A 14,887-nucleotide genomic window follows, 5' to 3' on the forward strand; every position below is an offset into this window, starting at 1 on the left:
GGGCAGGAGCAACTAATGGGATTTCAGAAAGAAGAGATGGAAAAAGGCATCTGGCCTCTGAGACTTGGTGTCCTTTCACTCCTTCGCAGCCATATTGGCCTGACCACAAGATGGGCAAAGGAATTGCAGTAGGGCAATTCATGATGACATCTTAAATTCCATGCCAGCCCAAGTTTGAGCAGGCAGTTTTTTTCATGTATTTGAAACTGCTGTCTTCCTACCTATTAGCCAAAAGGATTCCCAGAATAGGTCAAAGAAATGAGTCATGAAATTGTGATTGTGTAAGATCCATGGTCCAGTAGGCGTAGAACATAAGGAAAGTGATGAGCAATGAAAAATAATGATAAAAATAATCCAATTATTTGAAGCCATTGTCTTTCAAACAAGTGGTAGGACAGAATCAAAATTTTCTTTTTTAAAGGCAAGTATACGTATATAAAATTTTTAAAAATCAATTATAGGACATTCTTGACTTAAAACCAGTGGTGGGATTCAGCCGGATCGTACCACTTCAGCAGAACCGGTAGCTAATTTTTTGTTGCCCAGGCCCAGAATGGACTTCCGGAAGCGGCATCCACACAGAGAACCAGTTGTTCACATATTTGAATCCCACCATTGCTTACAACCATTTATTTAGCAGCTGCTTGAAATTAAAACAGCACTGAAAAAAGTTACAACTGGTACTCACATTTAAAACCATTGCATTATCTCCACAGTCAGGTGCCCAAAATTTAGGCACTTGGCAACCAGCATGTATTTATGATGATTGCAGAGTTCTGCGGTCATGTGATTGCTGTTTGCATGGTTCCCAGTTGGCTTTTGACAAGAAAAATCACTGGGGGTGGGGGGTGTGTGGAGTTGGATTCACTTAACAGCCTAAGTGATTCTCTTAGTAACTATGCAAAGCAGGTCATGAAATTGTCTGGCACTTACTTTAGCCTTATTGGCCTTGTTTAGCAATGGAAATTCTGATCCCAGTTGTGATTATAAATTGACAATTACCTGTACAATACTTAACGTTGATTTTCTTCAGCCTGGTTCACTCATCTAGGCCATTTTGTTTTTCTCTGCTATGAGGAACTACAGTCTCAAGTAGTCCTCGACGTGCAACCACAATTGAGCCCAAAATTTCTATTGCTAAGTGAAACATTTGTTAAGTGAGTTTGCCCCATTTCACGACTTTTCTTGCCAGTTATTAAGTGAATCACTGCAGTCGTTAAATTAGTCAAATTGTTTTTCAGTGAATCTGGCTTCCCCCTTGACTTTGCTTGTCAGAAGGTTGCAAAAGGGGATCACGTGACCCCGGGACATTGCAACCATCATAAATATGAGTCAATGGCTGAATTTCTGAATTTTGATCACATCCCATGGGGATGCTACAACAGTCGTTAAGTGGGAAAACTGGCCATAATTCACTTTTTTCAGGGCAGTTGTAACTTTGAACCGTCACTAAACGAACTGTTGTAAGTCAAGGACTACCTGTACAAATTTTCCTGAAATATATCAGAACTTGGCAGTTCCATTCCTAATACAGTACATTTTACAAAATTTGCTCATGAATAAAATGTATAAAGTGTTTATAGATGTTGATATACATAGTCCCTCAAGTGTTTCCTGGCGTAAAAGTGGGACTGCCTGTTTTATGTCTGCAGCATCCAATACAAAAATCTATCCTTACCAATAATGAAAAATGCTGTAAAGATCTGGCATTTATTTAATTTATACGCCACCATCTTGCTATTTCACAGTAACAAAAATCTCCTGTTCTCTGTCACTGACAATAATTGTTCCCACAAACCTTGACAATATGGAACCTTATTAAATTGTACTGAGGGAGCTAATAAACTCACTAAATATTGGGTGGTCTTTGGATAAGCCTTTTGCAGCAAAGTCTTCCACTTTCTGCATTTTTATCTTATATTTCCATTGCAACAGAACTTTCAAGGCAGCTACTGATAGGGGCGAGGACATCATAAACCTCACAGCAAAGTATATTGTTCCTATCTACACCTTCAAAAAAAAATAGGCAATTCATCCAACTGGATGAAGAGTTCAGGCGAAGATAAACACCAATCTTTTTGCTTTGAGATCTCTATTTGGAGGGTTATACTACAGTTTTAAATAATCATGGGCTGCAAAAATGCATTTCCGGGGTTGTATCTAACTTTACCGCCGCTGGTTGCCCACACCAGGTTCGTGATTTGATGTTGGGAGCACAAACACTGCTGCATCTGGAACTCTAAATACCTAGCAAATCTGCATCTGTCAATGGATCTCAATGCAGCTTCTGCACCTGCTGCATCAAGCAGGCTCCCTTCCTTATTTAAGCTTGTAAGGATTGTAAGGATTACTGGACAATGAAACGTTTGCAATTAGAGCTGTCAAGCTGAAAAGATCTCTACTGCCACTACCTGGCAGGAATTTTGAGACTTCTGTATCTCTTTGCCACTCTCAAATGGCCATCTGGCTTTTTAGTGTTTCGTCTTTTCGTCTACCTAATCCAGTGATGGACTTCCTAGTGGTCCCTCATCCTCATACTAAAGTATTTCGCCCTTTCCCCCCATACCCCAGCACGCTTGTTGAGAGGCTCAGACGCGCGATCAGCCGTAGGCTCCCCTCAGCTAGTTCCACGCGAACCCTAAGCGCTGAGTCACTCGGGCCGCTCATTGACTCACCGCTTTACCACGTGACTCCGCCCTCTTTTTGTCTTCCGGCAACCACCGAGAGAGGGAGGGGCGGTGGGGCTGCCTTGTCTCTCTGAAAGCTCCGCCCCCTCCGCTGGTTTGCCGAGGGGAACTAACGTGCCCGGCAGAGCCTAAGAGACTTCAGAGAAGGGATGCAACGGAGCAATCCGGTTCCCTTTGGAAAGAAGCTGTGCCCTGGGGCTGCCGTGCAGGAGGGGAATCTATTGAGTTTACACAAATATGGCTGCTGCCTTCCGAGCTGCGAGTCGAGTCTTGCATCCATGTAAGTATGTCAATTGCCTTGTTTTTTTTTATTTAAAAGGAGGAAAAAAGGAATTTCTTGCAGAATCCCCCAGCCCCGCAATTTAAAGATTTAAGAAGGCTGCATTTCCCCCCTTAGCTGCTTCGCTGAATGCTGGAGGCTGGAGCGCTTGCCTTGCCTTCCCTCCTGCGGGGACAGTGGGGGGCATGGTCAGAGCTTTGGGGTCGGTCTACTGTAGGGAAAGGCTATGGGGTTGCGGCTGTGTGGCGTTTGCACCCAGCCGGGCCGCTGTTACCTAAACTGCTCGGGCCAGAGGCATCGCTGAAGGCTTTTTTGGGCATCAAAATGCGCCCGAGCTCCGGCGGCTCCTTTGGATTGCTCCGGCGTTGCATCGAGTCAGAATTCGCACCGATGTGTTCGGGTTTGGCAAGCCACGAAAAAAGCTGCTTCGAAAGCCACGCAGGGTGGCTCAAGGCAAGAAGATAACCTCGCCATGGGAAAGGGACTAAAGCAAGTCCCCCCCCCAACGTGGCCGCAGGTGGGATTTCGCCTAAAGCATGCTGACTGAGGAATTCTGGGAGCTGAAGTCCACAAGTCTTAAAGTTATCAGGGTTGCAGACCCCTGGCCTAAAGCAAGGGTCTCCAAACTTTAAGACTGATGGACTTCAACTACCGGAATTCCTCAGTCAGCCATTCTGGGAGTTGAACTCCGTAAGTCTTAAAGCGCACCCCTAAGAGCTGCTCCTGCATGGGACATCTGGGGTGCAATAGCCTCAAGAAGATAGGAGAATTTGGATGCTGCAAGGAGTGTTAGATATGTCAGCCCTAGATATAGTTTTCTCCCTCCCTCCTTAATAAGTGTTTCACATATGCTAATGGTGTTTTGTTTATTTCCTACTGTTAAGGCTTATGATAAGGCATAATCAAAGCCTACCTTCTAATCTATCTATCTATCTATCTATCTATCTATCTATCTATCTATCTATCTATCTATCTATCTATCTATCTATCTATCTATCTATCTATCGCCAAAATAAGTGTTTCCTTACATATGCTAATGGTATTTTATTTATTTCCTACTGTTAAAGCCTAAAATAAGGCAAAATCAATCCAAACGGTCCTCTCACATAATGAGATGTCCATTTGTGCACCATTTTGTGACATAGTTCATTGTTTGGAGGGCAAAAGTTACCAGCTTTTTTAGGCCTGCCCAGGAGGATCAGAACGTCATCAAGTTGTAAAGTTTAATATGACAAAAGGGACAAATGATTCCATTTTAAGAAGCATATTAATTAGACGCATTGGTTTCACTGTCAATTCAATGAAATCAAACTCAAACGTGGTTTTCTATCAACTACTTTGCCCAGGCTCCATCTGCATCTCTTCAGAAGCAAGAACTCAGGAAAAAATTGTATGCAACATAGACAGTAGCACACTGATCTAAGTTGGGAAGAACAGCTCAGGGGTACGCTTTAGGACAGTGACCAAAATATTCTCAAAACATCAAGTAAAATTCTAGGAAATAGATTGCTTTGTTTGGTCTCTTGTCTTCCCTTTAGTTGCAAAAAGGAATAACTGGAATCAAACAAGAATCCAGTTGCATTGGAGATGGCAGTCAACAGCCACTGTACAAAGGGCAAAGCCAGAGATTCAACCTGAAAAAAGGTAAGACACATCAGTGGAATTGAATAGATAGGCTTATAATACTTTTCACCCGACATTTAACAGATGCTAAAGCAGCCACAGTTGACTGAGAATCAGCAATCTGGTAAAGGAAGGAGAAAATCTCCTTTCAGTAACCTATTCATTAATTTATTGATTTTGATTTGTCTCAAAGCTGCAGTTCCTGTAGCTGGAATTCTCCATGCAGAGAAAACTTGCTGCAAAACTTTTAAGAAAATAATATGCTTTCTGTTCCAATAGAAGAGAATACTTGTAGCTCAGGGCTAAACTGTGTAGTCCTTGGTGTGCTCCTAAGCCTAGTTGTTTTCTTGCAGATATTTCATTATCCAACTAGGTCACATTATCAGTGAGAGTAGGGATTGCTGCCTGTTTATATGCAGTGGCTTCCCTGCTAGTTTTAGTGTGTGGGGGGTGTAGTTGCTACCTTCATCTGCACTGATGAATGTTACCTAGTTATGTAAGGAAACATCTGCAAGAAAACAAGCTCAGAGACATAGAGTACTCCATTGTGCTTTTTATTCTAATCTCTTGCTAGGAGTGCATTTGAGAATAGGTCCCGGTGAACTCAGTAGAATTAACTTCTGAGTGTAAGATTACCCTGTTACTTGCTTTGAGATTTGGTACAGAGGAATATCTCAGGTTTGTTTGTTTGTTATAATAATAATAATAATAATAATAATAATAATAATAATAATAATAATAATAATAATAATAATAATAATAAAGTTGGAAGGGACCTTGGAGGTCATCTAGTCCAACCCCCTGCTCAGGCAGGTGACCCTATACTATTTCGGACAAATGGCTGTCGAGTCTCTTCTTAAAAACTTCCAGTGTTGGAGCATTCACCGCTTCTGGAGGCAGGTTGTTCCACTGGTTAATTGTTCTAACTGTCAGGAAGTTTCTCCTTAGTTCTAGGTTGCTTCTCTCCTTGATTAGTTTCCATCTGTTGCTTCTTGTTCTGCCTTCAGGCGCTTTGGAAAATAGCTTGACTCCCTCTTCTTTGTGGCAGCCCCTGAGATATTGGAAGGCTGCTATCATGTCCCCCCTCGTCCTTCTCTTCGTTAAACTAGACATACCCAATTCCAGTTTTGTCCTGGGGATTTGAAGCATGCCCCGGATAAAGCTGTAGTCAATTTCCTTTTTGCTTAGAAAGAAAGATTTTGGAGATTTGCCTGCTAAAAGAGAATAAGTGCAATTGGAAGAAATTTATTTAACAGAGCTCATTTAAAAGAATTCACTGTTTAGTTTTAGAATTATTCCCTGGAATCAGCTTTTCATTATATGTTTTTATTCTGTGACTCACAAATACTCTTAAGTTTAGTGTCCAGTGGACTGATATTTTCCCAGGACTGGTAGTAAAACTGGGATTTCTGTTTCTTAAAAAATATCTGTTTCAGAAAATCTCAAGGGAAAGCAGGTCTTGACCCTTTAAGAGGGTTAATTGCTGCACATTCATAATTATTGCATTGTCTTTATGCCATAAGTGAGATTAGAATACTGTTTGCTTTCTTTTCTCTTTAACTTTTTATGTTAAAGGTTTCTGACTATTCATTTACTGAAAGGCAGGAAACAAGTGGGTGATGAGAAAATTAAGCTTCTAATACTTTTCAAAAAGTTGCAGACATTGTCAAGGGGAGGTAGTCCTCAACTTACAACTATTTACATGGCACACACAAAAAAAATGACTTAACAACCAATCCTCACACTTAAAAGCATTGCAACATCCCCACAGTCCTGTGATTAGAATTCAGGCACTTGGCAACCTACATGTATTTACAACAGCTGTAGCATTCTGGGGGGGGTGTGTGTCATGTGATCACCATTTGCAACCTTCCCAGCCAGCTTCTGACAAGCAAAGTCAATAGGGAGAAGGTGGATTCGCTTAGCGACCATGTGCTTTGCTCCATAACTGCAGTGATTTGCTTAGCAACCATGACAAAAGTTGGAAAAACATAGTGTAACAACCTCCTTGCTTAGCAGTGGAAATTCTGATCCCAACTGTGGTTGTAAGTCGAGGACAACCTGTATAGTAATTACTATCCATCTTGTGCTTTGATTAGATAGAGACTTGCATACGTTTGTAAGCACACACCAGAGCTTTTTCCCCAGCCAGGAGGAAGTGCTACCTTGGAAGGGCAGGTTAAATGGACAAATATAAGAGGCACCAGATTTTATCTTTTTGAACTCTGACCAACTGAATGGTATAGGGCAGGGGTCCCCAACCCTTGGTCCATGGACCAGTACCGGGCCGCGGCATGCTAGCAGCCGGTCTGCACAAACAAGGAAAGCCCCATCCACTGGGTGCAGGCAGCACACAAAACCGTGTACCCTCCGGTTCGCGGAAAAATCTCTCTCCACGGAATAGTTCTGCTTGAGCAGGGGTTGGACCAGAAGACCTCTAAGGTCCCTTCCAGCCCTCTGATTCTATGTTCTCTTTCTCCACTCAGCCATAGCACTTTCCCCCCAGCGATATATCAAAATTACCCTGGGATATCTAGGAAAAAAGTAAAGACAAAAACAATCTTTACTTGATTATCCCACAAAAGGTGTACCCACAAAAGGTGCCACCATCTAGCTTGACGGCTGACCACAAAAAAAAGTTGGACCAGCTTCAGTTATTATTATTTATTTTTTTATATAAGGTTATTTAATGTTTTCACTTGTAATGCTTGATGTTTTAATACTTTTAACATTCTAATTGTTTTATATTGTTATTTTATGATGTTGTAAGCTGCCCAGAGTGGCTTGATAGTGAGAGGGTGGCATCTAAATTTAATAAAGAAACAAATAAATAAGACCTTTAGGGGGAAAGTTCTGGAAAAAGGTAATTAGAAACCCACTTTATAGGAATGTGACTCTACAGTAGTGTTTCTCAACCTCAATGGCTTTAGGATGTGTCTGGGTGTGGAATTCTGGGAGTTGTAGTCCATTCACATGTCTTGAAGTCACTGAGGTTGAGAAATGCAGCTCTACAGTTATCAAAAGTAGAATCTGACTTTAATTTATAAATTATATATAATTTATATATAAAGTTATAATTATAATTTAAAATGTATAAATGGTGTATGAAAAGCATTTTATTCTCCTTTGTTTTTCTCCACAGGAAACCTAAAACAGGGATCTTAATGTTAAATATGGGAGGTCCAGAGACCCTTGAAGATGTCCATGAGTTCCTGCAAAGACTTTTTCTTGATAGAGATCTAATGACACTTCCAGTGCAAAAGTAAGAGAATCATCCTGCTACTGGTTATCCTGCTGAATTTCTTGAGGGAGGCTTAGAACTTGCTTAATCGAACAAAATGAATGCTATTAAGCTGTTTCTCTAAAAGACTTTTTCTTTGCATTTCTGTAGCTTCTTGGGTTCTTCCAAGCTTTCTCATGCATATAGAGTACATTTTAGCTACTTCAGGATCTAAGCTAGCAGGATGATTTAGTGGGTCATTCTTTTCAACCCTGAGGCTTGCAGAATTCTTTGCCATTACCTGAAATTTGGGGATTAGCAAAATATCTTAAGAGCAGCAAGAGGGAAAAGGGTGAATGTATTTACATTTTAAAAAAATGTATGAATGTTCATATGTACATTTTTTTAATCCAGTTCTACCTATTTGTGATTATCTACTTTTAGTTTCTTAATCATGTATTACACATTAATATAAATATAGTAGAAGCCATTGATCATTGCTCAGGTTATGTCAGTCTTTGCAATATGAAAGAGCTACAGTTTCTGGACAATACTCAGATGCAAAATAGTGAGGAATTGTCACATCTTATTATCTTTGTTTGGTCACACAGTCATTCAGATGCTTAGATTGGATTTGGCATTTTTGTCTGTATTGCTATTATATACATAAACATGTGAAATCACAGCTGCCAGTTCTCTATGTGGTGTTAACCTTCACACACAAAGGACCTTCCTAAGAACCTAAGATGTTGTAATGTATTGGTATAGTATATGTGTGGATCCAAGCTCTGTGGCCTCTTGTAATTGACAGATGGAATGCACAATGCATAGATTTTCTAAGAGCTGTCCAAGATTTTTTGGTATGCCACAAGTGTGCCAATAACCATGGGACCATCATGGTTGGTTTATGCCAGGGGTAGGCAACCTTGGCTCTTTTATGACTTGTGGACTTCAACTCCCAGAATTCCTCAGCCAACTTTGCTGGCTGAGGAATTCTGGGAGTTGAAGTCCACAAGTTATAAAAGAGCCAAGGTCGCCTACCCCTGGTTTATGCTATAATCTTTTGATTTCAATTTTCAGGTCTTGATACTTTGTGATCTTCTCCAATTCTTTCTCCTCTATTCTTTTCTTTCCTAGTATTGCTACATCAATTATCCACACTTTCTTTTTCAACCATACTTAAATCTGGTGTATTATGAGCCAAGACTTTATCAGTTTGTATTTGGAAATCCCACAATATTTTTAACCTGCTGTAACCTAATTAATATTAGTAACCTAATTTTGTGTGGGTAATGTACAGTTAGATTGACACTCTAAGACTGGTGGAAACTTAATAAATTAAATCCTAACCAAGGACCTAAGAATTATTAAGGGAACANGTCTGCAACCTTGACAACTTTAAGACTTGTGGACTTTAGCTCCCAGAATTCCTCAGCCATGCTGACTGAGGAATTGTGGAAGCTGAAGACCACAAGTCTTAAAGTTGTCAGAGTTGCAGACCCCTGGCCTAAAGCAAGGGTCTCCAAACTTTAAGACTGATGGACTTCCAACTACTGGAATTCATCAGTCAGCCATTCTGGGAGTTGAACTCCATAAGTCTTAAAGATGCCAGGTTTGCAGATACACCCCCCCACACACATATACACACACACTGGCATAAAGGAAAGCGCACCCCTAAGAGCTGCTCCTGCATGGGACATCTGGGGTGCAATAGCCTCAAGAAGATAGGAGAATTTGGATGCTGCAAGGAGTGTTAGATATGTCAGCCCTAGATATAGTTTTCTCCCTCCCTCCTTAATAAGTGTTTCCTTACATATGCTAATGGTGTTTTGTTTATTTCCTACTGTTAAGGCTTATGATAAGGCATAATCAAAGCCTACCTTCTAATCTATCTATCGCCAAAATAAGTGTTTCCTTACATATGCTAATGGTATTTTATTTATTTCCTACTGTTAAAGCCTATAATAAGGCAAAATCAATCAAAACGGTCCTCTCACATAATGAGATGTCCATTTGTGCACCATTTTGTGACATAGTTCATTGTTTGGTGGGCAAAAGTTACCAGCCTTTTTAGGCCTGCCCAGGAGGATCAGAACGTCATCAAGTTGTAAAGTTTAATATGACAAAAGGGACAAACGATTCCATTTTAAGAAGCATATTAATTAGACGCATTGGTTTCACTGTCAATTCAATGAAATCAAACTCAAACGTGGTTTTCTATCAACTACTTTGCCCAGGCTCCATCTGCATCTCTTTAGAAGCAGGAGCTCAGGGAAAAATTGTATGCAACGTAGACAGTAGCACACTGATCTAAGTTGGGAAGAATAGCTCAGGGGTATGCTTTAGAACAGTGACCAAAATATTCTCAAAACATCAAGTAAAATTCTAGGAAATAGATTGCTTTGTTTGGTCTCTTGTCTTCCCTTTAGTTGCAAAAAGGAATAACTGGAATCAAACAAGAATCCAGTTGCATTGGAGATGGCAGTCAACAGCCACTGTACAAAAAGCAAAGCCAGAGATTCAACCTGAAAAGAGGTAAGACACATCAGTGGAATTGAATAGATAGGCTTATAATACTTTTCACCCGACATTTAACAGATGCTAAAGCAGCCACAGTTGACTGAGAATCAGCAATCTGGTAAAGGAAGGAGAAAATCTCCTTTCAGTAACCTATTCATTAATTTATTGATTTTAATTTGTCTCAAAGCTGCAGTTCCTGTAGCTGGAATTCTCCATGCAGAGAAAACTTGCTGCAAAACTTTTAAGAAAATAATATGCTTTCTGTTCCAATAGAAGAGAATACTTGTAGCTCAGGGCTGAACTGTGTAGTCCTTGGTGTGCTCCTGAGCCTAGTTGTTTTCTTGCAGATATTTCATTATCCAACTAGGTCACATTATCAGTGAGAGTAGGGATTGCTGCCTGTTTATATGCAGTGGCTTCCCTGCTAGTTTTAGTGTGTGGGGGGTGTAGTTTCTACCTTCATCTTCTACCTTCACCTACCTTCATACTGATGAATGTTACCTAGTTATGTAAGGAAACATCTGCAAGAAAACAAGCTCAGAGAGATCGAGTACTCCATTGTGCTTTTTATTCTAATCTCTTGCTAGGAGTGCATTTGAGAATAGGTCCCGGTGAACTCAGTAGAATTAACTTCTGAGTATAAGATTACCCTGTTACTTGCTTTGAGATTTGGTACAGAGGAATATCTCAGGTTTGTTTGTTATAATAATAATAATAATAATAATAATAATAATAATAATAATAATAATAATAATAATAATAATAATAATAATAATAATAATAGTAGTAGTAGTAGTAGTAGTAGTAATAGTAAATTTATTTATTTATTTATTTAATTTAATTTATATGCCGCCCTTCTCCCACAGGGACTCAGGGCGGCGCACAACATATTTAAAACCATTAACATATATGCAATCCCCCCCTTAAAACCGAATTAAACCGAATTTTACTGTTGCGTCTTCCGAATAATAATAATAATAATAATAATAATAATAATAATAATAATAATAATAATAATAATAATAATAATAATAAAGTTGGAAGGGACCTTGGAGGTCATCTAGTCCAACCCCCTGCTCAGGCAGGTGACCTTATACCATTTCGGACAAATGGCTGTCCAGATTCTTCTTAAAAACTTCCAGTGTTGGATCATTCACTGCTCCTGGAGGCAGGTTGTTCCACTGGTTAGTTGTTCTAACTGTCAGGAAGTTTCTCCTTAGTTCTAGGTTGCTTCTTTCCTTGATTAGTTTCCATCTGTTGCTTCTTGTCCTGCCTTCAGGCGCCTTGGAGAATAGCTTGACTCCCTCTTCTTTGTGCAGCCCCTGAGATATTGGAACACTGCTATCATGTCCCCCTCGTCCTTCTCTTCATTAAACTAGACATACCCAATTCCAGTTTTGTCCTGGGGATTTGAAGCATGCCCCGGATAAAGCTGTAGTCAATTTCCTTTTTGCTTAGAAAGAAAGATTTTGGAGACTTGCCTGTTTATGCTAAAAGAGAAAAGTGCAATTGGAAGAAATTTATTTAACAGAGCTCATTTAAAAGAATTCACTGTTTAGTTTTAGAATTATTCCCTGGAATCAGCTTTTCATTAAATTTTGTTACTCTGTGACTCACAAATACTCTTAAGTTTAGCGTCCAATGGACTGATATTTTCCCAGGACTGGTAGTAAAACTGGGATTTCTGTTTCTTAAAAAGTATCTGTTTCAGAAAATCTCAAGGGAAAGCAGGTCTTGACCCTTTAAGAGGGTTAATTGCTGCACATTCATAATTATTGCATTGTCTTTATGCCATAAGTAAGATTAGGATACTGTTTGCTTTCTTTTCTCTTTAACTTTTTATGTTAAAGGTTTCTGATTATTCATTTACTGAAAGGCAGGAAACAAGTGGGTGATGAGAAAATTAAGCTTCTAATACTTTTCAAAAACTTGCAGACATTGTCAAGGGGAGGTAGTCCTCAACTTACAACTATTTACATGGCACACAAAAAAGATGACTTAACAACCGATCCTCACACTTAAAAGCATTGCAACATCCCCACAGTCCTGTGCTTAGAATTCAGGCACTTGGCAACCTACATGTATTTACAACAGCTGTAGCATTCTGGGGGGGGGGGTGTCATGTGATCACCATTTGCAACCTTCCCAGCCAGCTTCTGAAAGTCAATAGGGGGAAGGTGGATTCGCTTAGCGACCATGTGCTTTGCTCCATAACTGCAGTGATTTGCTTAGCAACCATGACAAAAGTTGGAAAAACATAGTGTAACAATTTCCTTGCTTAGCAGTGGAAATTCTGATCCCAATTGTGGTTGTAAGTCGAGGACAACCTGTGTAGTAATTACTATCCATCTTGTGCTTTGATTAGATAGAGACTTGCATACATTTGTAAGCACACACCTGAGCTTTTTCCCCAGCCAGGAGGAAGTGCTACCTTGGAAGGGCAGGTTAAATGGACAGACGTAGGCGGCACCAGATTTTATCTTTTTTTTATATTCAAATTTTTATTAATTTTCAAATAAACGAACAAGTTACAAATATGGTATACATTAATAAACAAAAGAAAAAAACCCCATATTATATATCTATTCAGAGATGCTCAGCAGCCCCCCCGCCCGCGTCCACCCTCTCTTTCACCCTTCCTACCTACTTCCCTCCTCCTCTCTTCCTCCTACCTACACCTCTCTCCTCCTTCCTCCTCTCAACTACCCTACACATCCCACCTCCTTCCTTTCCTCATCCTTCGGACGCAGTCTGAGGGCGCCAGCCGAGCATCTCATCTTCTTCAAATACATTATTTCACTATAACATTTTAATATGCCAAAATTTACATTTACATAAATCCCCTCCCCCCCTGGACTTCCCGGAATCGAATACAGGGTTATGCACATGTCATCCCAGATCTAAATAAAACTACCCAAACATAATACAATCAAACATTAACATACTATAACTCTAATAAAAAATATCAACTTGAAATAAATATAAATATAAAATATATATAATATAATAAAATAAAAACAATATAAAATCTACTCAAAAGCTATATAGTATTTGTTCACTTCATACTTTCTCTGAATATAATCTATCCATCTTCTCCAAACCAAAATAAATTTTTCTTGAGATTGATCTTTCAAGTATGCGGAAATCTTAGCCATTTCTGCAAAATACGACACCTTCGTTCTCCAATCATCCATAGTAGGTAATGCATTCTTCTTCCAGTTTTGAGCAACCAATAACCTTGCTGCCCAGATTTTATCTTTTTGAACTCTGACCAACTGAATGGTATAGGGCAGGGGTCCTCAACCCCTGGTCTGTGGACCAGTGCTTGGCCACGGCATGCTAGGAACCAGTCTGTACAAACAAGAAAAGCCCCATCCACTGGATGCAGGCAGCACACAAAACCGCGTACCCTCCAGTTCGCGAAAAAATCTCTCTCCACGGAATAGGGTCTTCTGCTTGAGCAGGGGTTGGACCAGATGACCTCTAAGGTCCCTCCCGGCCCTCTGATTCTATGTTCTCTTTCTTCACTCAGCCATAGCACTTACCCCCCCAGCGATATATCAGAATTACCCTGGGATACCTAGGAAAAAAGTAAAGATAAAAACAATCTTTACTTGATTATCCACAAAAGGTGTACCCACTCTTCGGCGACCCACTCGGCCCCGGCGGCTCTCTTCGGAGGCCTCGGTGGCCCTCTCCAGCGACCTTCTCCGGTGGCTCCGGTGGCCCTCCCCAACGGCTTTTTAGCGGCCCGTTCCAGCGGCCCTTCCCGGTGGCTCCAGCGGCCCTCTCCGGTGGCCTCGGCGGCCCTTTCCAGCGGCCTGGCGGCCTTGGCGGCCCTTTTTGGCGGCCCTCTCCGGTGGCCTCGCCGATTCTTTCCGATGGCCCGGCGGCCCTTTCCAGCGGCCCTGGTGACCCTCTTGGGCGGCCCCCTCCGGTGGCCTTCGGCGGCCTTTTCCAGCGGCCCTGGCGACCCTTTTAGGCGGCCCCCTCCGGCGGTCTCGGCGGCCCTTTTCAGCGGTCTGGACGGCCTTTTTGGCCTCGGCAGCCTTCCGGTGGCCTCGGCGGCCCTCTCCAGCGGCCCTTTCCGGCGGCCTCGATGGCCCTCTCCAGTGGCCTCCGCCGGCGGCCGCGACGCCTTTTTCCGGTGGCCCTTTCCGGTGGCTTCGCCGGCCTCTTCGTGGGTTTCCCCGGCGGCCTCGGCGGCCTTTTCCAGCGGCCTGGCGGCCCTCTTCGGCAGTCCACCCGGCCTGGCGACCCTAGCTGGGTGAGATCTGGGGCCAGATGGTTTGACTAGGACCGGTTGGACTGGTAGTGTGGTTTGGCGTTTAGGCCGGGGGAAGATCTGGGACCTGGCAGCCTGACCGGACTGGGGTTTGACCGGGGGGACCTGTGGCGTGGCCTGGCCCCGGCCCGGCTTGTGCCGGGTGAAGATCTGGGGCCTTGTTTCCATCACCCCCTCTGCTGCACTGAATCTCCGCTGCTGGACTTAAGAACATTGTCTCGGAAATGTACCCTAGGACGGTCCTGCTGGCCTTGCGCGATTCCCCCTTCGCG

The 14,887-nt window shown here is 41.8% G+C and overlaps 1 protein-coding gene across 1 annotated transcript in view; it reads left to right on the forward strand.

The window, feature by feature from the left end:
- The first annotated feature begins 290 nt into the window (after positions 1–290).
- The window catches only part of FECH (ferrochelatase), a 37,892-nt gene continuing 23,295 nt past the window's right edge, over positions 291–14,887 (forward strand). Inside the window, 3 exon segments of the mRNA XM_029286874.1 lie at positions 291–298; positions 2,897–2,967; positions 10,240–10,345. Coding sequence (XP_029142707.1) covers positions 291–298; positions 2,897–2,967; positions 10,240–10,345 — 185 coding nt within the window.

This window comes from Protobothrops mucrosquamatus, unplaced genomic scaffold (assembly GCF_001527695.2).
Source record: "Protobothrops mucrosquamatus isolate PMUCROS unplaced genomic scaffold, P.Mucros_1.0 scaffold5496, whole genome shotgun sequence".
In the NCBI taxonomy this organism is placed as follows: Eukaryota; Metazoa; Chordata; class Lepidosauria; order Squamata; family Viperidae; genus Protobothrops; species Protobothrops mucrosquamatus.